Source organism: Lagopus muta, chromosome 3, assembly GCF_023343835.1.
Source record: "Lagopus muta isolate bLagMut1 chromosome 3, bLagMut1 primary, whole genome shotgun sequence".
Classification (NCBI taxonomy): Eukaryota; Metazoa; Chordata; class Aves; order Galliformes; family Phasianidae; genus Lagopus; species Lagopus muta.
The window spans coordinates 20,309,139-20,336,030 of record NC_064435.1 but is presented as its reverse complement, the minus strand read 5'-3'; the positions used below and the strand labels follow the sequence as shown (position 1 = coordinate 20,336,030).

At 42.7% G+C, this 26,892-nt stretch overlaps 1 protein-coding gene across 1 annotated transcript; it reads right to left on the bottom strand.

The window, feature by feature from the left end:
- Window positions 1-1,012: 1,012 nt before the first annotated feature.
- On the bottom strand, window positions 1,013-26,739 carry AZIN1 (antizyme inhibitor 1). The gene is made up of 12 exons (XM_048939038.1): window positions 26,454-26,739; window positions 20,151-20,288; window positions 13,327-13,524; window positions 11,067-11,240; window positions 10,608-10,780; window positions 7,858-7,992; window positions 6,018-6,099; window positions 4,731-4,805; window positions 3,522-3,687; window positions 2,848-2,966; window positions 2,445-2,659; window positions 1,013-1,685 (listed from the first exon to the last, which is right to left on the bottom strand). Exons 3-12 carry the CDS (start codon window positions 13,426-13,428, stop codon window positions 1,574-1,576), a joined length of 1,353 nt encoding a protein of 450 aa, XP_048794995.1. The 5' UTR covers window positions 13,429-13,524; window positions 20,151-20,288; window positions 26,454-26,739; the 3' UTR covers window positions 1,013-1,573.
- Window positions 26,740-26,892: the final 153 nt, after the last annotated feature.

Sequence of the window (26,892 nt, the reverse complement as noted above, 5' to 3'; positions counted from 1 at the left end):
TTTTCTACATTTAATCCAGCCATTTTTCTTAACGCTACCTTCAACATAAGTCACCTTGTACTTTAGCTTGTCAGGACAGTTTTATAGGCCAGTTAAGTTCTAACTGACAGGTCTGTGCACTGCTAAGTTTTCTTTAGTTTCAAGTACAACTCATCACATTATGAAACCTCAATTCATTCTGCGAGGCTCTCTCACAATACACTCACAACTAAAAGGTAGAAATTATACCTCCATCTAACTGTTAGAACAGTCCCCTCCATAACATCACACACCATTTCAGAACCCTGAGAGCCCTCCACAGTTCTCACACGGGGCAGAGTTAAAATGAGAAAGAAAAGCAGCTGGAAGACATCAAAGGGCTCCAGTAATAAAGAGTCCCCGGGTGGTTGCAGCAGTACAAGTTACTTGGTGCATTTGGTGTATGTACTTCTGGTACAGTGCTTTACTTTTATTTTGTGGATATATTCAAATTAAGCCCAGTGCAGGACAGCACTGATGTGTCTGAAGACCTGCATGGCCCTTCTGATGAGTTGGGGCTATACAGAGTAAGTTGAAATTGAAAGTCAGACAACTCATTGAATGCTAAAAATAATAATGGCTAGCAACCTGCTACAGAACTGCTACAGAACTCATAGTGCTTGTAAAGCTGTACAAACCCATGCTGCCCTGGGGGCACTACACGTGCACCAGTTATGACCACTATCTCTCCTTCATACATTTGTCATCTGTTGTGGATTTGCCATTGGCTGTCAGAACTGAAACTATAGTCATGCTATCAAATTAACACCACAAATTAACACCAAATTAATACCACAACTTGCATTTTAGCCTTCCAGAAATGTACTCAGATTTTCATTTTATACAGATTTATCAGGCTTAAATTATTTACAATTTAATGCCAAGCTGCAATAAAGGCCAAAAGAAAAGGCAGCTTCCCAATCACGTAGACATCTATCTGCTCTACAGCTACCTCTTCTGCCTGCTCCCTCCCAAAGGTATCCTGAAAAACATGAAAATCTACACAAAGTTTTATTGCAATCATACAAGGGGTACATCAAGGGTCAAATACAACAAATACTATGATGCAATTTTACATTTATTAAACTACAGTTCAAAGCACAAATTTACACATTCTAAATACACTAAACATCTAATGAAGTCACACTGGTCTCCCACTGACATTTGATATATCTGGGCGAAAGACAATAACTTTACAAGACTTTTCTAACAGGAATCCTTAGTATAAAAACTGTGTACTTGTATGTAAACTGTTGAAGAACCCAAGTGATGGGTTTCCATCTCCACTAAGTCATCCATTTTGTTGCATATTTAAACGCTCAGGGGTTGAATAAACATAAGTTTAAATTTGGATGCCATTATCTAACCCTCCCTCCCCCCGGTGAATTGTAGCTGTAGCTTGTTTTGCCTGGTCCCCATTAGCTATTACTATTTTTTCAAGTTTTGAAGAGAATGAATTGAATTTCAAGATTGTTCCATTTCTTCCACACTGGAATGTTGACCAGACAAACTACAGACTTGCAACTGCAGGTCTAAATGAAGCGTTAATGCCTGTTTAAGCTGCAGTGGAAAAGCGGTCTTCTGGGCTCAGCTGAATGCAAGAAGGCACAAAGAAGAAATTCTTCATCAATGTGTCTGAAGCAATTCCAGCATCTTGCATCTCATCCCTGCAGCAGAAAAGTACAGGTTGTAATATGGAGCTTTGTGTACAACTTAATACTGAATATGGCATTTTAAGTCTACCGCCTCTAGATATGTTGACTTCAGTCTCAGCAGAAGGGAGAATCACCTACATGTGAACATAGCAGGTGCAGGAAGGCTGCGACTCCATCAGAACATCTGCAGGAATGTATTTCTTAGAGACTGGAACACTATGCAACTCGTACCATCTACGCATCAATGCTGTGACCCTTCCTTCCTACAGCTACGATGCCAATCACAGAATCACAGAATTGTAGGGGTTGGAAGGGACCTCCAGAGATCATCGAGTCCAACCCCCTGCCAAAGCAGGTTCCCTACAGCAGGTCGCACAGGTAGGCATCCAGGCAGGTACAATGCTGTTTGCAAGTCACAATTAGGAATCCTATTAGGAAGTTCCTAGTTTTGCCTAATTGCATGTTTGCACATGCAAAGTTTTGTAGCTGTACAGTTTTCTAATTCTATTAGGGAAACCTCAACAGCTGCCATCCGGCAGTAGGCAGCTATGACTCAGAAACAACAACCACTAAATGTACAGTCCACATTAGATATGTTGCTTTCCTTTGCCAACCCTAAAGAAGCTGGAGCTTTATCACAGCTCTCAAGAGCACACAGCCATTTGTGGGCTCACCTGCATCTTCCAGTACGTGCCGTTCTAAACATTTAGGCAAGAGTATACTCCTGAAATGGGTAAAAAACAATCTTGCAACTGCTGAGAATTTTCTTACCAGTCGCTGAAGGACATCATGTAGTAAATGAGTGGCCTCTGATAGTCACTGAAGGTGGACTGTTCACCTAAGGTACCAGAACCCATGTTATCAAAGATCAGCCAATCTCCAACACTCAGCTCAGGAAGAAGACAGTTTTCCACAATTTGATCAAGCTCATCACAGGATGGACCCCAAAGGCTGCTTGCGAACAGAGGCTCATCTTCCTTGTATTTCTGTACAGACATGTACCAGTGCAGGCTTTAGGTTATCCAATAAGAACAATATTCAAGCATACATCAGGATAATTTTATAAACCTATAGTTACATATATAGACTGTATGTACAATATATACACGTTGTGTGTAAGCTATAAATTATAACAATAATAAGGTCTATCCTGGAGGAATACAGAAGGACTCACCTTGTGAACCTCTGGGTTAGTATTCAGTTTCTCAGACAATTTGCTTGCAAAAGAACCATAAACACCATCATTGATGTAGTATGTAAATACTGGTTCATCGTCATTCCTAGCTTGCTCCACTGCAGGTTAAAAAAAAAAAAAAAAATCAGAAAACAGGTTGTGAAGAGTCTATTTATCACAAAAGAAATGCATGCAAACCAACTTAAATCAAATATTGCCTACTGAAAATGGACTTAATGATTAGAATAGGGAGATTATGAACAGAGTAAGCAGTATGAAACAAGATTGATTCAGTTGTAGCGTTAGATGTGAGACTTAAAATTACTTCAGCAATACTCTGAGTAATATAAATCCAACATCTACTTTAGCAGAGAAAAAAACTCACTCTATTTTCATGTAATTCTAGTACAGAACCTTCCAATGCACCTTCTGTAAAGTACGTGATCTTGGCTTAACCACTGACAAGTCAAATCTATTAAGTAAACTAGAAAAGCCTAATCTCACTTTCTTTGTTACCTTTCACAGATAACATATGGCCAGAACCAAAAAACATGGATTACATGGCATAGAAGTACAAGGCATACATTAAATATACACCAAGACAAACTATTTTTTTCTTACTGGAGAGTGCAGTTATCTGCACCAGTTCACAGGGTGTGAAACACACTGCTTACCTCCAGAAGGAAGAAGTTTGTCACAATCAACAGCTTTCTTTGCAATTATGTTAACTGCCAGTGTAAAAGCAGATGAAACATAGTAACATCCAGGCTCTGCAATCACCTCAATACCAGATTCCTTAGGAAAATAGACATCCAGCAAAGGCCTGATGACATGATTAACCTGGGAAGTTTAAGTCAGATAAACACATGAAATTCAGCTTACATGTGATATCAGATACAGACATACTGTCAGTCAGAAGCAAAAAGTTCAGAAAAGCATGGCACAAAGCTTATTCTCTATTATGAGGATTGTCCCTACAAGAAGGGCCAAATTTACAAAGTGTTTCAACGTGCTAAAATACTGTGGACTGAGCACCACCAGTGAGAATCAAGCAGTCCCTTCTCCCAGCCAAAGTTTAAGCTAAAGGATAACACTCAGATAACACAAGTCACTTCAAAATTTTTTTCAGCATAACAGATAAAGTTGTATAGAAATAGAACACCAGAAGTGCATTTTTGTGGTTGGTTCTGAAAGCTTTTGTATGAGAAACACAGTAAGTTGTTTAATACTGATGCTCAGATCTTCAATAAGTAAGTACATGGTTTAAGTTTAAACACTATTTTGAACAGTAACAGAACAGTTAAAGCTCACAAAGAATTCTGATTGTCATTAGCAATTTGTCACTGAATGGCTTTCACTGTCCTACATTCAAGATTGTCTTCAGAAAGACATAACAGTCAAAACAGGTTATCCTTTTGTCTGCAGAACTGAATAGCATAGACCCAGTTCAGGCCAAATCCACATTAAGAGCTACCTGAAGGCAAGATGGTTCATCTTCAGTTCTACAACAAAGTGCAAGAAGTTTTTGTAGCAGTGCCATTTACAACCCAAAGCATGCTGAACAATCCTTTTGCAGACCATGCAATAGGGTAACCAGCTACATAACTGCCAACCACACCAACAATTAGTCAGTAGCCTAATCCACCCTTACAGAAGTTATCTCAAAGATTGAATTATGGAAGTCAGCACTCACTCATTGTGAATAGGAGTAAAGAGGAAACAAAAGTAAATAAAAGACCTCCAGTTATTTGGATCTTATGGATTACAGTTTAACACAGAATTTAGAATAAGTTTCAGCTATTAATGTTAACTGCAGATTCAAAGAGAAACATTTTGACTTCCTAAATCAAAACAAATTTCAGCTTTCAAGACAAATGGTGTACCTCTTCCAGCTGAAGCTCCGAACCTGTGAAGCCCCCACCAATATCCAACATGTTCATCTTAAAGCCAAATTCTTCCTAAAATGCACAGGCAGAACATTATGTAAGCACACAACAACTGTAACTACAAGCCATTCTTATTGCTGTTTACGATAGTCATTGTCTATGTATTTATACTTGGAGCATACTTGCAAAGAACAGTCTAGTGAACAAGCTGTATCATAGTAAAAATTAGCACCATTTCATTAAAATTAGTAGCAATAGCACGAGGGTGTCATTAGAGCCCAGTTGCACAGCTCTCAAGTAGAAGTACCACAGAAATGCCAATTCCCATCTTATGTCATTTATTGTGTTCAGACATTGTTTGCCAACCAGGGTGGTGCATTCTGACAGAGATCAGTGAGCACCTCACTTCTATTGCCCTGTGTGCAACCTGTCACAGGTAACACACTAACTGCAACATTAACAGCAGAGATCAACTCGTATTCCCTCCGATTCTTTATTTAGGTTATGAGTTGCTTATTTATAAAGAGGTACTTCCAGAATGATAGTTTGGGGTTTTGCAAGGTGGGAAATGCATATAAAACACCCAAGACTTATTTACATGAGCCAGCAAGACTTATTTACCTTAAAAGATCCACTTATCTTCAGCCACCTTCAGATCCCCACCAAAATATGACCCCTTTTAACATTTAAATGTTGTAACAAATAACCTCAGAAATCACACACACCAAGTTACCTCCATCACAATAACTGCCAAGATAGAAATGCTTCACGCTGTACAACAACTTGAAAAAAGCCAATTGTGAAATTTGCAGGATTGAGATCTGAATTTCAAAGAAAGAAAGCTTCACCAGAACTAGGAATATTTTGTTTTGTTTTTGAAAGGAAAAGTAGCAGCTGTTATTTATTTCAGCCATTTAGCTTCATTCTTCTCCAGGAAAGTAGGTCATCTTAGAAAACAAAGATACTTGCTATGTAAGTATATCAACACTTATTCCAGTGCTACTTGTAAAAACTTCATGCTTTATAGCTACTGGCAAACTGGGTTACTCACTATCAGGGAGTATTCATAACGAACTATTCATTTGTTAACTTTTGTCCTCAATTAGGATTCTCAAGTCTGCTTTACCACTAGCACATGTCTCACAATGAAGTATTTAGCCCCTTACTAAAAGCTTTTCCTTACATTGATACACTGTGGAAATAATGTAGTTGTTTGGTTAGCATGATTAGGGCAGAGTGGATCCCCCACCACAGCACATGTGTGTGATAAAGTATCCTACTTACAGCCATGTCAAACACACACCGAGCATCAGATATAGCATGAATGTATGTTTGCAGTTCCTTGCAAGAGCCTGAAACATGAAATCTGTAAGAAAAAAACACAGTTAGTACACAGAGCCTTGCAGCTTTCAGACAAAGCAAACAGGTTCACTACCTACAACAGCAGGGGAAATAATTCAGCCTTAAACAGCACAAGGCAAGTTTGTGTGACAACACATCAACTCAGATGACGACTGCCTTCTCTTCCACTGGATTTGCACATAAGGTCCATCTAGCTTCACAGTCTCATGCTGCTAGGAATGTCCTACAATTGTCTCATTTTAAAAAAAAAAAAAGCCACTATCACAGAACTTTTCAGTCTATGCTATCAAAGCAGATAAAGTCCTCCTCCATGGGTGCCACTACTAACAGTACCTGATGGAAGTCATGTCTTATCCTCTTTGTACTGCCTTGCTTGCATACCCTCTCTCCCAGGTCATTCAAATCTCATCCCAAGCTCAGGCCCTACTGTTCACAGCACCCACTGTCTGCAGCACTGGGAAGAAGGTGTTGAAGAGCATGTCCCACCATCCAGTTACCTCAGGCCAGGTCTCAGTTTCATAGCAGGCCGGTGAGCAGGTAATTGGAAGCAGATCAGTACCAATGCCTCCCCTCCCACAGGCTCCTGAATCTCCTCTGGCTCCTTGTCCAAAAAGTTTGGTAGTACCAGAACACCAGTAGTAACTGAGGTGTTTAACCAAGCACCAGTGCTCCTACAGGCTTCTGAAGACTTGTACAGTGTGCTGGTTCTGGACAGACCACACACAGACCCATTTGCACCACCACACTAAGTACATTTATTTAAGGAATGCCAATCTGAGATAAAGGTTATGAGTAACTTAGCTTTTTAAACTTGAAATGTCTAAAAGCTGTCATCTTGGTTAAAGTTAGCGCAAACATTCTGGATATTAAAGCAAATGTTCATTTTCTCTGTAGCATCATCTAATGATTTTCAAACAGATTTGTCATTTGTAGTGAGTGTAATACTCCCGTGCTTCAATTTAACAGTTTTGGATAGATGGCAGATTTAAAACAGTTTCATTTTGAATTAAAAATCCAACTTTTGCTTTAAATACTTTTTTGCTGTTTTGACAGCCCATCCCATTGTACTTGTTTGATTGCTTCCTGAAAGCACGAGAGCATAGCATAGAGCATAGCATACACCAGCAGCTGAAATTAGAACAAACTCATGTATGCATTTTTCCTTCCAACAGTGAAATCTTTGTGTCAAACTTAAAACTAAAATTCCACAGACCATTTGAAAGCTCTCAGAATACTGTGATTCACTCCTGCCCTTGCAAGTGAAAAACCTTTCTGAATACTATGCCTTGACATGACCAAATTGTAACACAGGACCCAACTCTGAAAAATCCAATACTGTATTCACATTGTTCAAAATCATGCAAGGTATCTGATGATAGAGCATGAGATCTGTTCTGCTGCTTATTGCTTGGAAAAAAGAAAACAAAATAAAGAACAAGTTATCATGGAAGATGGAGTACACAGCTAGGAGAGGAAAGGCTTCCAAACTCTGCTTTAACACTAATAGAAAGATTTTTAGTACTCTAATTGCTTTGATGTCAGAAATAGTTATTGTATTTCATACTAATTTCTGCTTGGATACAAGTGCTCAGCTTGCAAGCAAAAACTCATGATCTAGAATTTTTAATTCCTTATTTTAAAAAAGTGCCAGAAAGGAGAAAAAAAAAAAAAAAAAAAAAAGCCTTTTTGTGCTGTAGCTCTAAGTCATGAACACATCACACAAACATCAGCTCAGCCAGCAGAGAACAATGAAGTTACTCACTTAACACCAACTATTTGGACTCCAAACTCCTTAGCACATTCCATGAGGTGCCTACAGTTCTTCAGAGTGGTGCCAAACTTCATATTCATCTCCTCATCAGCAGTGATGTCTTCTGTGGCAATGTGCAGTAAGAGCCTAAGAGAAGGGGAAGATGATTGGGGCAGTTGGTTTACATCATCAGCACATGTGAAGCCTGAAGACTGTCAGAAGTATGTTGATAATGTTGTCAGTACTCCAGCTCCATCGATGGATGAGTCAAGTGAACCTAGTAAAAACAATCCTGTACAGAGAAAAAACTAGCAATTAGGGGCTAAAACATGGAGCCAACAAGGGTAAGGGATTTCGAAATGCAGCAACTAAGACTCTATTGTAGCAGCAAGAGTCTGTTGGGTGCTGTAATAAAAGAGAATGTTACCTTCTGACATAATAGGCTTGCCCATAAAACCACATGTGACTGTAATATGCTTTTCCCTTCTCTGTCCTCTTGGTAGCCCAGGAGGAGCGCACAGAGATTCTCCTTCAGTCGGTTACATCTCAGATGTGGTCAAACACAACATCTGGTGAACCAGGTCTGACCCAAAGCGCATTCTGGATGCATCTCTCCTCCCCCAGGCCCCCCCATTTCTGGCTGGGCACAGTAACTGGGAGAGAGGTGTGGGTTGTCCCCCCTGCCATGCTTCTCCTACAGCTCTTCTGGAGCAGCACTGCAGCAGCACTAACAGCCACAGGCAGCGAGAACACCCTCTGCTCAAAGCTGACATCTGGGCAGCACCGGCAAACTGCAGTGTCAGTTGCTGACAGTTTGCTGCCCTGAAGTAACACTGAGGGGCAAAGGCACGTTCACATCAAAACCTCTTCAAGTATACCCCCAGCATTTGGGAAATCAAACTGCTGTTCATTAAGAAAATCTGCAGCCTCCCCCATCCACTGGACTAGAGGGTCACTCTATTAACAATGTGGAAAAGCTGCATCATGAATAAATAAATACATACAGACTACATAGAGCACATCACAGTTAACCAAGAGGGAGAGCATAAACCAATGGCAAAAGCTCTGCAGCTGAAGTGAAGCAGCTCTGTGAACAGACACAGCCTGGCTGTAACTGCCACACATCAGAAGAACACAGCTATATAGAGACTGTGACATTTTGGAACTACAGCAAGGAAGAAAATGGAAGAAAATCCATAGTTGTCACTTCAGTATTCAGGTTTTAATCAGTGCCAAAGTTTTAAGAGAATTTAAATCAAAATGACAACAAAAGAACACCAAACCAAGGGCAAACAAACAACTCTACCACGTAGGAGAGCTGGAGTTAAGGTTTCTAGAAAACTTTAATGGCAATCTGCAACTCTTCTGTAGAATTTCTTGTGCCTTGCTATCAGGAACCTTTAATATACTAAGCTGTGGGATCCTTGAGAATTAGTACAGTTTGGCAACTCCTTCATTCTGCTTTCCCATTTTGCCATTTTTCTGTCTCAAGAAAAACACACACCTTAACTACTCGTGCTGGGGCCATTGATATAGAGAGCACCTGCTGAAAGAGGCTGATAAGATTTGAAGGAATTAATTTAAAACCCCCTAGTAAAACACCATGAAGACACCAGTTAGAACTGGTAGATCGCTAATGATAGAGACGACAGCCTTAGCATAATAAAAGCACTCAAACGCACCAAGTATGTCAAAATTGTACACAAATTATTTATCAGAGATTACATTCTTTGTGCAGGAAGTACTCTCCAGCATGCAAAGCACTGCCAGGCTGCACGAGGATGAGATTTAATCATTACAAACAGCAATATTAGCTCCTGAGATTGAAAAAAAAAAAAAAAAAAAAAAGAAAGCAGAGACACCAAAACCCCAACCATGCAGTATAAGCAGTCCCCCAAACACTGGAGTCTAAAATCTTCCCAATTCTTCAGCTATGGCCGCAGTTTTGAGATGATGTGAATCTTTAAGGACTGTCTACAATCAAGGATTTTGTAAAGAATGCCAGGAATTCCATTTTTAAGTGTGCTCCGATGAAGTCTGCAGGAAGCTATAAAACATCAGTTACTGGGAAGCAATATAACATTCACTTAGGCTCTTGTTTATTTTAAAAAGATGTAGCCCATGGCAAAAGCCTTAGTATGTGAGGGAGGTGATGCTTAATGGCGTAAGCAAGTATCTATCAATCCAAAGGAAGCCACTATGCACTGGCAGCAATGTCTGAACAGCCAGAATATCAGCTTTCATGATCTCAACTGAAAGCTTTTGAGTCAATCCATAAGTAACTGGAAACAGAACTGGAGTCACTAATTGTGGGAAATACCTACAGGTATTTGACAGACCTCATGGCACATCCCAGCCCTAGGGGGGACTCAATGTACAAGCTCGTTTGCTGATAATCTCCACCTGGGCTTTGGCTAAAGCCATTAACTTTAAAACAGAACATACTGAAGCCAGCACAAAATAGGAAGAGAATGGACTTGCAGATGACAAGGTGTTTAACTCGTGAAGCTTAATGTCTGACATCTTTATAAGAAGATTATCCTACAAGATTTCTCCCAAAACAAGGGCCTTATTATTGTGCTGAGTCCCAGAGGAAAAAACCCTACCTTCAAGGGAGGTGCCATAAAGAGAAGAGAAAAAAAAAAGAAGTGAGTTGCATTAAGGACCTAAATATCATTGCTGCAGCTCAACAAACAACCCAGAACACTGGCAAAATTAAGTTTCTACCACGTAAGAAACAGAACCAGAATTCTGACACTTACTTAGCATTTGGATGGTTACGTGCAATTTTCTTCAGCTCAATATCACTGTCACAAGTCATGATGTTTATTCCAGCTTTTGCTGCATACTTTATCTGAGAAGCTTGCTTGCAAGGATTTGTATATATAATATTTTCAGGAGAAATGCCCAGGCCTTGCACCAATGCCATTTCAGACTGAAAGACAGGAACATATAACAGATTTCATCAGTCACGTGTGTATCTTTACCAAGTCTTTATTATGTGCACTCCAGTACTGTAAGAAACAGTTCAAATAAGCCAAGGAGAAAACCAACCACCAGTTCTAGGATAGAAGTATAGATTCTCAACAACCAGTTACATAGTATAACTTAAAGTATCAACTCCTTCATGTAAACATGGGAGTTAATACCAGAAACTGATGTTAAAACAGTAGAGAGGTGGAAAGAAATGAGACACAGACACACAGTAAATAGAAACTTACTTTACTGGAACATGCAAATCCAATCCCAAGGGTTCCCAGGAGTTCAAGTACACCTGGAGTAGAATTGCATCTTACAGTATAAAATGGTTTTATTGGTGCCATCACATTCTGCCATTGTATGTTTTTCTTCACAAGTTTCCCAAGATCACCAACATAAAATGCTCTTCTTCCAGTCTAAAAAAACAAAATTAGGAAAATAAAATCTCTGACATTGTGAGTTTGCTGTCAAGACACAAATAACCTATGAAAAAGTCATTTAAAAAAAAAAATCATGTTTTTCTTTTTTCCTCCTATTAACTTAGGTTTGACCCTGAGCAATTCTCATTTAAGATTTCACCTAGCAATTTGAACTAGCTTTGAAATCAAAGGGAATACCTACCACTTCAAAGACACTATGAATGCTGTCTCTAGACAATACTCTGAAATTCCTGGACAAAAGGTACTACTTGAAAGCCAAACACTGATTTTATCTAGAAATAAAGAATAGGTTACAAATCACTTCCAACTCAGTACTTTTAGATGTCTGCAATGCTTTGGAGGAAGAGAATCCAGTAGGATGAAAGCATTCAGTCTCAACATGATTTGCAGCTTAGATATATATTTTTTCCCAGTATACAATAATGTAATACCATTATTTTAGAATCCAGCTATTTTTACTGAAAAATTGTTTGATAATATCTAATAATTCATGTATTCAAATGTACTGAGACTGTTTTCTCCGTGTTTTACAGAGCACAAAGTTGAAGCAGAATTTAGATACCCAAGTTCAACATGTTAAGGTTGCAGAGTCAAGTACGTAGCCTTAAAGAAAAGACACAATTCTCTGGGAACTGCAACAGTCCCTCTCTTGCATCCATCACCACAATCTTGCTTAATACCAAGTCATGATGTCGATGTAGAGGACCTAAATCCAAACTGATCATTCTGTATTTGTTCAAAATGTGCACTCAGTAACAATCCTGTAAACAAATAGCCTCCTTCATGTTACAGACCAGCACAAAATACATGATCAATCTGAATTAAGACTGTACATCACACATTAATTCTAGCACTTGACTTTTGCAGATACAAAACTTTCTGTTGTGGCTTATTGTACACAAAGTCTTTATTTCTGTTTTAAAAAAAAACACAAATAGAAATTCCATCGGGTGGAAGCATACTGACCCCCTGTACGGGTCACCAGCAGGAATGGGATCTGGAGCTTTAGATCCATGGCACACGCCTTTACCCCTTGAGCTAAAGGAGTAAATGAAAGCAGCAGGAGGCAGCTATCCTCTGTGAGCCAGCCAGTGGTTGGAGACATGACATGTTGCCAGTAGTTTACCTATTTATTTGCTAGACAGAAAAAGAATATTAGGAATCAGGATTTGGGAATCCTTTACCTGAGTTCAGAAGGCCATGGGATTTAGCTATTTGCTTTATTATAGTTGAGCACTTGCATTGGAACATTAGTTCTGATAAACCCAGGGAAAAAGTGAACAACTCATAGATGCGGCATATTGAGGATACAGGACTTCCTTAGTGAAACTTCATTCTTCATAAAGCTCTTTCTACAGCCTTGTCTACAAAACAAAGTCCATAACATCTGCCTACGCCCTAAGAAATGAGTGAAGTCTTATTTCAATAAAACTGTTGCTGTACAACAGAATTAAAGTTATTTTTTTCCAGTGGATTACTAAGCCTTAACAGTTTTCAGACCAGCTTATTTTCTTAGAAGAAAAAACTGCACCTCACAATGTGCCCTCATACCTTCTACGTGCACTTCTTACACAAAGGAGGACGTGGGGAAGACATATAACCACATGAGCGTGTCAGACCGCAGAAATGGCTTTAAGCTGGCTCAGCATATGCTATTTGCCCAAACTTTGGCACACTTTCAAGGGATAAGCAAAAGATTGTTTAACTCTGCAATATCTACTTGTCAAATTTCAGGTTCCTGGCCTAAATCCCTCTATCAGTAACATTTCTTGAAGGAATGAGATAGAAACCTACATTTAATACATCAGCAAGGTTACTTTCCTGCTAGCCATGCTAAAGGAGGTAACAACTGTTGCCCACATTTCCCCAGCAGAACACAGCCTACAGCAAACAAACAATAGCAAAGTAGAGTTAGAATAGAGAATAGGTAACTACTCTGTAAAGTGAGTTTTAGCCGACTGTTCCTCTGTTGCTGTCAGCTCATCAGCGCTAAATGCCTTGACCTACTTTGAAGATTTAAAGAGAACTAAACCAGAAGACGTGGAAGATGTATAGAACTTACATGAGTATGTTCATAAATACAGTTGTCAATAACATCTGCAAGAGTTGCTCCTTCATCCAACAGGCCAATGGAGTAATTTGCATCCTCGAGAAATCCTTTCATCTCAGCCGTATTCCGCAAAGCCGACAGTCATAAACCAAGAAACACAAGGGATGGGCTTCCAAGCCTTATATCCGGGTCCTTAAATTATGCAACAAACTGGACAAAGAGAACACAAGTCACTGAGAAAAAAAGGCACAAAGCGTATTCTTCATCTCTTGACAGAAATGGAATAGTGTTTACTAAACAAAGCTGATTGTTTTCTCAAGACATCTGTATTTGCCTTCAAAAATCATACATTTCTCTAATTAGAAATGTCGACAGAAACGTTACAGCTGAAGGTTAAAAAAAATACTTCACTGAGACTCTACAAGTTAAGGAGAGCTCTGGCTTCAAATGCTCCCAAGGCCATGACATGAGCCCTGGCTCATGTTTATTCCACAGCCTCCTCACAATAAGTAAATAAAATCACTGTTAACAATGTTGATGAAGCTTCTTTTCACTCAGCTACAGTAAGAAAACCAGCTCGGAGCAGCTGCTCTTCCATCTTGTCATCATATACAGTAGCAAGGAAAACCCTGGCACGAGCTTTGTGTGCCTTCTGCACAGCTCACTTTGGGTATGCCAGCTCTGCTTCTCAGAAGAATGACTTATTGCCAGGTGCATTCAACTCGGTGGCAATGAGAACTATCAGTTACATTCAGGAGATGAATGATAAAGACAAGTATGCCTCTTATTCAGCATACTTGCGTTAGGTGAGTCATACACAAAGTGAATCCTGCAGATCCAAAACAATTATGAAAGAGTAAGATAAATCTTGACATCAGTGTGCTGAGTAAATCATAATTATAAAAACAATGTCTAGGTGGTAGACACTGCAACGGCCAGGAAAATCGCATGCAGAGTTCTACCTCCTTTGAAGTTTGTGAGTAACAGATGAAATTCCCTTAAAAAACCTAACTTATAAGTTTGACTTGGGATCAATGAAACAAATGTGAACACTACAACCATATTTGTGCAGCTGCTGTCACACTCCAAACAGGTATGTCCAACAACATCTTTGATTTCCCAGATAATTAAAACAAGGACTGAGTACACTCAGCTCCATAAAGTAACCCTGCTTTCCAGCAGCAGAGAAGCAAAGTAACCTTTTTTTTTTTCCTCCTGGAAAGTAATTTGGCATTAGTATTTTATTGAAGATTTGATACTATTCTTGAGTGTTAGAAAACCAATGGTAAAAAAAACCCAAACAAATACATCTAAAACGTTAACAGCAGAGTTTAGACCTTTTAGAATAACTCCTTCCTGCTATGATTTAAGCAGCCCAATGTTTAACTAAGTTTAAAAGTCCTTCATGCATCCTCAGGAACTTGGCAGCTGTGTAACAGAACGTTAAACTTTCTTTCTCCTACAATAGATCTTTTGTCATCCAGCTGCAAGAAAAATACCCAAAGAGAGGAATAAGAGGAATAAGTAAACAACCATCCTGAACGCATGCAAAAGCAAAACCATTTCCATTTTCAGCAGGTTATTCAAATATAGCAGGTAACATTAGCCACTCAAAAACCACAAGTTTCTCATTTTGTTACACTGAGAGGTGTTCATTTCAGGGAAAAATATATTTTGTTACATGTCAATCTACAGCTTCCTTCGGACAGTCTCATGACTTTTTCTTCAGTTCAACAAGACTCAATGACCAGATTCTAGCAGGGCAACTCTGTGAAGGATGACCTCCCATGACTCCAGCTTCTCACTGCCCCTCCCCGCCCACATTTGATCTGTCAGAACTCTAACTAGCTGCAACCATGAATGCACATGAGAAGCAACTGGGCTGACAGAAGCCTCGTAAGTGAGCGAGGTTTCCTCCCTCACACTGTTGGGCAAATTCCGCATTTCTGACCCTAAGCTCCAAATTCCCTATTCAAGCCTGCTGAACAGTCTGAAACCAAAACTAAATAATTTGAAGAACTACTTGTATGTAAAAGGGTACTAACTAGATTTTCTTTACTTTTCCCACCCTTCTTGTACTATGAGGCACTTCCAACACTCCAAAGCCTGCAGACAGTCAGAGTCCCTTCCACTGCACTATGGTGTGCCTCCGTTCACCCCTCTGGATGAGTGCACAGATCTGCACTGTTGGAAGCTCTGAGGACACTCAATGGCACCAGTAACAAGCAGTGAATAGACTTCAGACTCAGCAGACATGCACACACCCTGCAGGCTAATTGCTGCTGCCTCTGACTGCAAACCAAGCTTGGTCTAAACAATAGCTGCCTTTTTTCTCTCTCTCTCCAAGCCCTTGTATTTATTGAGTTACATGGGAGTGGATTTAGACTAATTTTATAGTACTTTTAAAGTAAAGATTTTATTTTTTGTATTTAATGATTCTGGTGTCCAGAGTTTACAGAGACAAGTTGCCAACTTTTCTCCAAAAGCTGCCTTTTAACTTTTAGGGAGATCCCGTGGGGAAGAAAAGAACAGGTTCAAATAAAGCATGGAGGGAGATGAAGTCTTTCTACCACCATTAGTTCCTCAAGAACAAAAACAACAATAAGAACACTTATTGGTAAATTTACTTAAGATCTAACTTCATCTTCAACTTAAAGTAGAGGAAAAATGTTTGAGAGCACAAAATGAACATATTAGTTTCAGACAAGCAGAAAGCTCTATGAAAGATGGTGAAAACATTTGTGTTTCACTCAACTAATTGATCACATCAACTTTAAACCAGAGCAAGGATTAATCAGGCAGCAAGAGCTTGTTGGTAGCTTTGATGCAAGTCACTTCCTAAGAGACTGTCTCCTATGCTTCACTTTATCAAGAGCACCTTCTGGTCAAGAGGCAGAGAGGAAAATGAATCCATACACTTGTACAGGCAAATGAAACAGCCTGCAAGAAACCAGAGTACAATCTTCCCAAGCCTGCTAAAGAACACTTCCTTTTTCTAAGCATGCCTGTGACATCTGAACTTCCCATCTTGCAAAACCCACCCAGTAAGAAAAGCTAACATTAGCCTACCAACTTCTATCCTCAGCCTCAGCTCATCCCTTTCTTCTCCCATGCCTCCTATGCAAGCAGAAATTACTTCTCTTCAGTCTTCTTGAGACCAAGATAGGAAAAAGGAGACTTCACAAGGAGAAAACCAAAATTCCTAAGAGTACTGTCAGCAACATCACAAAATGGTGCATTCTGAAGAGATTTTTAACAGATGCAAAGTGATTAGGGATTGTACTATAGAACCTTACTTTTATTCTGCCCCCAACCTCAAAGGAAGGAAGAGAATCAAGAATGCATATGTAATAAACACATGCAAAAGGAAATCAGGATGATTTCAGACTTCTATATCTGTAGATGGAGATGATTAGAGCACAAAGTTCAGGCCACGTTAGGAATGTTGACTTATTGCTAAGTCATAGTTTTTACAAACTTCACCAGCTATTATACTTCCAAAGTGTCAGCCTGCACAATGCTCCAGGATGTATATTTAATAAGGGCAATCAAAGCTGTCAAACAGCATGAGGTTTCTATGTAGGCACAAAGCTGCTTCCTCTGAAGTAAGCAATACATCCTCAGGCCCCTCAGGATTTAGCATGATGATTTCCCAGATTAAGAACTTCAAGATAAAAGTTCAAATGTGCAAACACTGCAATTAATGCAAACATTTGGAACACAAGAAAATTAAAATACTCCAAGAAGTGCCTAAACACGTGCTTGTCACGTGCAAAACATTCCTAACAAAAACACCATTTGCATTTTTCATTACACTGTCAGAACTACATATTGGTTGGTCTGAAAAAAAAAAAAAAGCTGTTTTATTTTTCCCCACTCCAAGCTTCCTCTGCAAATAATGAAGACCCTGCAAACTGGTCAGGTTCCAATAATGCCTCTCAGCTACATGCCTTATTGGGCAATATAAATATTTATAAGATTAACAATTACACCAGTGCAAAAATTGCAAAGAGGTGGGAGAGCTTCATCTCACATTCCTTACTGTTCTGGCGTTCTTTGAGAGTAAGAGATGAAAGAAGTAGGAACATTTTGTCACTAATAGTGCCAATTAGACACCAAAGCAGGTGTACCAGAAAAGTAGAAACGAGTCCTTTGTTTTTAGTACCAAAAAACACCCATTTGTATTCAGAGTATCCTGAAAGACGACTCTAAGAGACTGTTTCACTCAGTGAACATCACTCAGTCACAGCTGTCAATCAAGGCACAGGTTTCTCTGTTTACAATGACAGTGAATATTCTGCATCTTCAATTTGCCCATCAGTAGGGTCATGGCAGAGCACCACTCAGGTGTTAGCCTTCTGCAAGAGATACACTTTGCAGAATTTTCTTTCCTCTTCATTGATGTTTGAGTATATTATTGAAAGCTGACAAGCTTAGCACAGCTTCCCAGTAGGAATATCCTTGGATTTGCACATGTACTTGCATGGTAACATATTAACACTTCTCCTTGCCTATAAGGCAAACAGTGATCTCTTTCCTCTAATCCTTCCCATCTCCTCACTGACCTCAACCCCTCACTCCCTTTCCAGCTCTCCTGTTTCATGACTGCCGCCCAGCCCCATTTAGACAGAAAGTCTCTTTAAGGCCAGCCTGTCCAAATAACAGCTACTTGCACTGGGCATAGGCAGAAATGGTTAACAGGTCATATTTTCATTGGTAATTTCCCCCATTTCTGATCTACCAGACATAGCAATAAATAGCACAGATCTTTTCAAGACCAGTAGTTCAGGCCACAGCTGCCAGGTTGTTTGCTCAGGAAGGCAGAGCCTGAAGAGCAAGGCAGAACTACATCCCAAATTCTTCCTTGTTCTCCAGTGTAATACAAGGACAGAAGCACAAGGGGAAGAATTTAGAAAGGAAGCAAATCTAATATAATATAAGTACACCTTCAGACAGAAGATTTTTATATAAGTCCCGTTGTAACATAACATTAATAGTTACATTTAAAAGCTCAGCTGACCTTTTCCTCCATTCAATCACAAGTTGAACAGGACTCAAACTACCAACTAGCTGCCTAACTCAAATACTTCTCAGCTGTGTTTGAAGCAGCTCTCCCTGCTTCAGCACATCAAAACACACCGACTTACAGGCAAACATTTACAGAGCACTGCTACATACATCACCACTACATTCAATACTGAACTACTTACATTTACATACCGTGTACTTGTGCTGAAGACATAACAGATCCCAGAGCAAAGTAAGCACACAGAATACAGCAAATCTATTGGCATTTCCATTCCATTCCAAGCTACACCTCTCACTACTTGCTGCAGCCTCAGTAAAGAGAACAGCCTTCTCCATAAAGAAGGAAACTCCTGAAGTAATACTGACTGAACAGTTTAAAGAAATCCAAATTATCTTCCAGTACCTTTTATGCTATATTGCCTCCCTCTTCCTAACAATTCTGCTGTCTTTCCTATCCTTTAACTGCTTCTTCACTTTCATCCTATCGAAACACAAACCACCATGGAAGACAATTCTACCCACATACAGAGGTGAACTGCAGCTCAGAAGCTAAGCAAGGAAACTTTTAGCTCTTCACTTACAAAAATCAAGTTACCAATAAAACACCACCAATATTCAAAGAATTTTCACTGCTAGCTATATTCACGTGAAAAGAACAGTGCTCTTTATAGAGCCAGCTATATTTGGCTAATTCCATCGTGTCTTAAACACAGCCAGAAGAACCCCATCCCTGGACAGAAAAGATAGAAATCACAATAAGCTGTGCTCACCCTGTGCTTCCCTTACCACTCTGTTTTCATAGGGCACTGTCATCAAGGTAAGTACCTTATTAGGAGTCACACTACCATGACCAGCAGTTAAACTTGCTGTGGACTTCAAGCAGTACCTTGTTCAGTACATCACACCTAACCATTCTCATTGTTGAGTTTTACATTAAAAATACCAGACAATAATCTGGAGAGACGCAATACTGTTGCAAAATCAGCTCAATGCAGATGCTACATTTCCAGCCTTAACGATTCTATGATTTAAAGGTATTGTTAAAACTGTATGAAGCTATTGTTTTATGTTAACAGAACAGAATAACCTCACACATTCCAGAGTCTTCTGTACTCCTTAAAATCAGCTACATGCATTTGTTTGCTTTAATTCATCATGGGTTTTGTTCTGCTCTAGTAACTGCTTGCCTATTAAAATGTAAAGGCTGTTGTAATTGGTGTATGATATCCATTCAGCACAGAATTCCACCTTTCACAGCAGTTCAACTACAACTATTTGTGGAAGTGAACAACAAGCAGCAAATAATAGAGACAGGCATTTGGGGCGGCACACCCTTCACGATCAGCAAGTTACTGTTTACAATAGCAGATTTTAACTATTTTAACTATTTCAGCATAAAACGCCCTCAGAAATCACAAAGTACTCAGAAAAATCATGATCTGATGTTAATGCCAAGCAGTGCCAACACATGACTAACACTGAGACTGAAGCTACTGCATTTTATTTTAGGGTTTCTGTAGCTAGTGGTCCTAGCTCAGAAAAGTAACTATTTACAAAGCTTACTCACATGTGTTTGAAGTCCCACAGAAACTGATAACACTGTTGAAAAAAGAATTACATAAGTACAAAAATTAAAGTGCTCCATTGAATGAAAGCCCAGGACACCATGCACACTTCTATTTTTCAGTTTTCAATAATCTACATAAAGAGAGTTATCTTGCTGATCAGAAAGCCAATACATACTATCCACAGTTTTGGAAGTGTTCATCTGCCCATATACAGATGAAGGGCAAGGAAAAAAGACTTACATGGACAAGTTAGGAGATGGAACCCTACTATCATCAGCTAGGTTCCCAAGGTGGCTCAGCGTTGAAGTCGAACTGTTCTCTATAAAGCACTTCTCCTAAGCCTTCTGGATAGTTGTAAACTTGATCAGAGATTTTGCCCTGTGGGAAGAAATGCATACAAAGGTAAATTTGATAGCCAGAATGAAAGAAAAACTTTATGTTCAAAGATGTAACATGCATTTTCAGTTCCGCATATAAGGAGGTCTGCAACTTCCCCTTAGGAAAGTCTACAATCACATACAGTGCTGTCTTCAGCTGTGAATGTAAGCTCCAGGTGAAACCAAGTCACATGTATGATGCACTGCTGAGATGCAGAAAATGGGCATGTGAAACTGCTTGCTTGTGTCTATCTTTTACTGCCTCAGCTGGAAGATCTTTAACCTGGAAGCAAAGAGCTCCTGCTTTAAGGAAGGCCTCAATGTTTACCACTCTCCTGGAAATACCTGTATCTCTGTAATTGTTATGATTTGTACTTGGTAATTCCTTTGCTACCTTCCCTTTCTCTGCTATGAACCCAGGTGGCATGTGGGTGAAAAAAGTGCTTTAAATAGTGAAGCTGAACACCATACACAAGACATGAAAAAGAAACAAAGCTATGCTTGCCATGAAGAATGAGGAAACATCTTGGCTGGCCCATAGAGACTAAGGCTGTTACACACAACAACAAAGCAGTTTTCTAAAGTACATGGCTAAAATTAAGGCAAAGCAATGACAAAACAGTATGAAGAACACAAAAAGCAGTCAAGAGACACTAACCAGCTGCGCCAAGAAGTTACTCCTTCTAAAAGAAACCATCCCTTTCACAGAAATAAACAAAATACAGAAGAACTGGTTGTGTGAAAACCCAGCATGTGCTGAAGTTTCCACAAATTTGTTGTGGTCTATGGCATGAAATCCAGAAAGTACCAATGTACTGTAAAAAAAAAAAATAAATAAGTCTTTGCTGCTCTCATTATTTCAATGAGACTACATGTGCAGACTACAAAGATCTGGCTTCTCTTAACCCAAACAATCATCTTCTCAACTGCATTACAGCAAACCGCCAAAGTATATTTCCCCAGTTATTCTTGCTACTGGAAAGATAAACGACTGTACTCTAACTAAAGAGTAACTATTCCACAGCAAGAAGAGAATTCAGCTTTAGCTATAAATTACCATCAGCATTCTGTAGTATATAATATTAAAAATAAGCTTCACTACTCAAAATTACCTGAGATATTACCACAGAATAGTAGTGGTTGGACAGGACGACCTCTGGGTATCACCCAGCCCATCCCCCTGCTACAGCAGCTCCCTGTGGCAGTCGCACAGGAAAGCACCCAGGTGGGCTCTGAGATCTCCAGAGAAGGAGACTCCACAGCCTCTGTGTGCAGCCTGCAGTGCTCACATCCAAGTAAATATGTTTTTCCTCATGTCCAGACTGAACTTCTGTGCACCAGTTTGTTCTCACTGCCCCTTCTTCTGCCACAGGACACTACCAAAAAGAGCCTGGCCCCATCCACTTAACTCTCATCCATTAGATATTTATAGGCACTAATGAAATCCCCTCTCAGCCTTCTTTCCTCCAGAAAGAACAGCCCCAGGTGTCACCCTTTCCTCAAAGGGGAGGGCTCCAGGCCCTTCATCATCTTCTGGCTCCTCATCATCATCATCATCCGGCCCTCTGTTGGTCTCTCTCCAGTAGTTCCCTGTCTTCCTTGAACTGAGCAGCCCAACACAAGGCACAGTACTCCAGATGCAGCCAGGGCAGAGTAGAGGGAAGGATCACCTCCCTCAACCCGCTAACCACACTGTTCCTGACGTGCCCCAGGATACCACTGGCATTCTTGACCACAAAGGCACACTGCTGGTTCATGGTCCCCCCCCACTGCCTACCAGGACTCCCAAGTCCTTCTCTGAAGAGCTCTTTCCCAGCAGGTCAGGCCTTAACCTGTACTGATGCACATGATCATTCCTCCCCAGGTCTAGGACTCCATATTTGCCCTTGCTGAACCTCATTTGGTTCCCCTCTGTCCAACCCTCCAGCCCGTCCGAGTCTTGCTGGATGGCAGTACAGTCCTCTGGCATGTCTGCCATTACTCCCAGCTTCATATCACCAACAAAATTGCGATCGAATTATGGAGCTTATGGAATTCTGCCATCTGGAATTAATGTATATACAATGTGTTTTATCATCCCTTTCTTTCATTAAAGCAAGAAGTCAGTAACTTTTTGTTTTCAGATTATGCATACAACGGCACTTTCTTAAAATAAGCCAGGAGCCCCATTTTACTGTTGTCATGCTGTACTTACTATACTCAAGAACTTGTACAAATTCCAATGATTTTTGAATTAAGTTTACCTTCCTACTGAATAAGTCACTGACTACAGGTACTTCTAGGAGGAATGTGTGACCTTTACTGCAGCACATAAAAGGACATGCTCTGGACAAATATAATCAGCAGTACTCTTCTGATAAATGCTCTTGCATGCCCAAGAAAGCACGCAGAGACACAGCTTCCATGAAGTCAGAATGAAATCCAATCATTTTCTGTAGTATGTTAATCATGAACTGCTCTAAGTTCCAAAAGCCCTTTGGAATTTCCTTTAAACAAAGATTATTTGTCTGGAAAATCTACACAAGTGTATAGAAAACGGTCTGACTTATTTCATATTCGCAAATCTGCATGAAGGAGACATTTGGAGATGAAAATATGATTTTAAAGCATACCAACTTTACTCCATAAGGCTCCATAAGTAATTTAACTAACAAAGAGTTAGTTTGCTCTGCTGCAGTAGAGCAGGACAACCGTTTTAAGCCACAGAGGCGTAGCAGATGCCCATAATTCACATGGACAACGCCAATGTTGTCTATGTGATGAAGCACAAATGACGAGTTCCACTGTATAAGGGTTTTAAAGTAGGTATACAAGTGTTCTTCACTTAGCAGTGAGCTTGAAGTTATGGGTATGTGCTTTGCCTTCTAATACTCAAGTGACACCTATATGCATGTATTTATATACCATCTGTAAATATACCAGCAGGTGCCTAGAGTCTGACTGCATGCAGCTTGATGAGCTATGCTGTACTTCGTACCAAACCAATAACATTATCCTGAGGAACAAGAAAAACCCTAGCTGTTCAAAGATCAGAGTTTTTCCTAAACAACTGTGTCAGCATCACGCGCCCTACGAGCATCAGCCTGAGCCCTTTCTAGCTGATATGGCCCTCAGATCCCAAGCCTGACACAGACAGGCCTACAAAACTGAGCATAATTCATTTTCTTTGCTAAAATGATCTACTGCATCTCTCAAGTTCCAAAATAAACAAAAAATAATAATTAAAAAATCTAATTATCTGAAATAAAATATCTAGGAGCCAAACCCTAAATATCTAGAAGCGGCCTCACACAAGCAGACAGACAGACTCAGAGGCACCAGCTCCTCAGGTCCACAAATAACACAAGCTATTCTTCTGGTACAATGGGTCTTTTCCAGCCCAGTGCCAAGGCATTTCTGTGAGGCAGTCTGAGGGAAGTGTGGCTGTGCACCCTGTCCTGAGGAACACGCAGGTCTGCCAGCAGTTCTCCCATCATCCCTCTCCTGCACTAGATCAACTGCATTTCAAACTGAAATTTGCCATTAAACCCGAATTAGTCCATTACATGATTAAGCATCCCTTCAGGAAGAGACAGTATAAACTCCCTGCCAGAGCACACTGTCTCTCCTTTAATTGGAGAGATTGAATCATTCTCAAATCATACGCTCCAGCTGAGCATTACTGCAACAGCTTTTTCTTTAAAAATACAAAATAAAAAGAAACAGCCACCAGCACCAGACTAACCCACACCATAAGCCTCCACGCAGTTGCAGCACCGGAGGACACAGTGAGCCTTCATCTTGCCTCCAGTAAAGCAGGAGAAAATCTTGCATGGCTGTTTGCCACCAGACAATGCCACCCCACGCAAATTCTTGTGGAAATCTCTCTTTTTCATGGGTTTTACATCCTGGGAGCTGGTGGCTGCCTGCTCTCCCCTGGCACTGAGAAGGAAGGAGGCCGGTGTGCTCAGCCCACTGCAGGCAGAGGGGGAAGAGAAAGGGGGCACCTCCCTGCACTCGCCACAGTTCCAAACACATGGGGAGGGGGCTGTAGTGTCACAAGCATCAGCCACAGCAGCAGCAGCATTGTTTGCAGGGTGACAGGAAGAGAAGAACTAGACTGGACCAGTCCAGACTGGAACAAACCCCTCCTACCATTACTATTATTCACAACCCCCCACCACCCCCCCCAGCACTGCTGTCTCTCACATTTATCAAGGAAAGAATGGCAGCGAGTGCCGGGGCTTCAGAGCCAAAAACCCAACAGCTGGGGTGGGGGTTGAAGCTGAGCAGCATCCCCCAACCCACCACCATGCAGCACAGAGAGCCAGCCGCACTGCTGCCTGGGAAAGGAGGCAGACCCAGCTATCCCGCTCTGTGGGACGCTGTGTTTTGGTGCCAGGTGGCTATTTTCAACCGGGAGTACACAACCAAATCATGCTCAGTCACTGGAGACTGCTGCAGAGCTTGGAAACTCTGCTTCTCCCATCTGCTGGCATGCATGGGTTGTGCAGGATTCCACCATGCAAGAGATGCGCATCGGAAGAGCTAGGAGGAAGGTTTCAGCTCACTCATTTTCCTCTTCACCATAACCAGGTTTCCTGGCAAAGACATGCACCTCCCTGGGATCTGAATGGGTCTCTGACATCCATGGTGCTGCTTACTAACAGCCACAGTGCCTTCCTTCACCCATCTCAGGTGTCCTACAGCTGCAGCCCCCATTACCCACATGTTACATGCCCCCCTCCTCCCCCCCCTCCAAACCATGATGGCAGCTTGCTGTGACCAGCAGTGTGGGACACCCTGACACCCACACTCATGCTTCACTTTGGGCCACAACTCAACCCTCTGCTCCATGCTTCCCAAAAAGCCACAGCACAGCTAGCAGCAGCCAGCTGAGCAACCAGGACCATCAGAGGCAGCCACGTTGAGGAGGCTAAGCCCTAGACAGGAGCCTTCCAGAAGGAGCTGCAGCACCTAACCTGCAGCTGTGCTGACTGACCAAGGAGAGGGGAAATGGTGCATCCTTGAGACAAGCTTTTTTCTGCTGCCTTCTCTGCTTCTCGGGAGGAGGAACATCGCTGGCCACAGACAGCTGACTGGGAGCAAAGGACTCCCCTTTTTTCCTCCTGGTACTGAGGCAACGTGCCCCGTCATTTCTGCTCTCACGCCGGAAAGAGCCACTTGTGCAACACCGCATGACTTGTGCCATAGCCTCCTGCCTCGCGCTGTCACCGCGCTGCCATCAGCCACACTGAGAGGGACAGCCGAGGTAACACGGGGCCACCTCGGGAGCGGCTCAGGTGAGGGGAGGAGAGGTGTGACAGCTCGGGAAGGAACCCGGATGGATGGCCACGGTTACAGACACACAACATGGCCTCTGCGAAACGGAGGAGGAGAGACGCCTCGGCCACGCCGCGAGCACCTCTGCCTCCCTGGCTCCCCTGAGCGGCAGCCAGGCCCCTCCGGCGGCCCCGCGTTCCTTTCCGGCTGTCATTTACCGGCAGGACCGCGGCCGGCAGGGCGGCCCGCAGCGCTGCGGGCGGCTGTGACAGGAGCGGGGCCGGCGTGCCGGGGAGAGCGTGCCGGACAGCCCGTTCGCCCCGAGGGACCCCCGGCCCTCCCCACGGCGCCGGGACCCACCGGCGGCACGGAACTCCCCCCGCCGCCCCGGCGGGGGACGGGGTAGGCGGCACGCAGCCCCTCCGCGGGGATCCGCCATGTTGGGGCCGCCGGCGCCGCCGAGCCCCCCACCCGCTCCCCTCGCTCCGCGGCCCCCTCGCTCGCTCACTGCCGAGCCCCGCGGGAGCGCGACGCGGCCGCAGCGCGGCCCCGGCGCCCGGCCCGCCCCTCCCGTCCGCCGCTCGGCGGGCACGGCCGGCCGCCATGTTAGCGCGGCGCCCGCTGACCCTCCGCCCGGGGCTCCCTTCGCCCACCCCATCCCCGGGACGCAGCCCCAAAGCGCCGGGCGGCGGCGGCGGCCCCGCAGCGGCAGGGGAGAGGGGCTACCGCGGCCGTGACTCATCCCCCCCGCGTTCCGTTTGTCTCCGCCGGCGAGGGGACAGCCGGGCTCGCCCTGGCTGGGAACGGGCAGCGTGACGGCGGCCTCAGCCTCAGCCCCGGCCCCGCTTCCCGCCGGCCCCCGGGTGCCCCGCGCGGGTGGGGCAGCCCCGGCCCCAGTACTCACGTGAGATAACGGCCCGAAAGATTTGGTAAATCGTCTTCTCTTTTTAGGCGGAATTTTTAAAGAGGGATGTGGGAACCTACAGCAGAAATACAGGCGGCGGCAGCGGCGCCTTCCAGGGCCATAGGCTGCGGGGGCGACCGGCGGGGAAAGCGCAGCGCAGCGCCGGTACGGGAGGGCACGGACACAGAGAGACGAGACGGAACGGAGCGGGCCGGGGCGCGAGGCTGCGGCGGAACGCGAACGGAGCGCGGGCGGCGGAGCGGCGCGGCGGGCAGAGGAGCAGGGGGCGCCGCCGGCAGCGCTCTTATAGGCGGGGAGGGGCCGGGACCGCGCGTCACCGGCTGCGGGGCGGGAAGAGCCGTCGCCGCTCCCGCCTTCCCGCCTCAAACCCGGCTCCCCGCGGGCCTGGCTGCGCTCCCGCCCACCCCGTGCCGGCGGC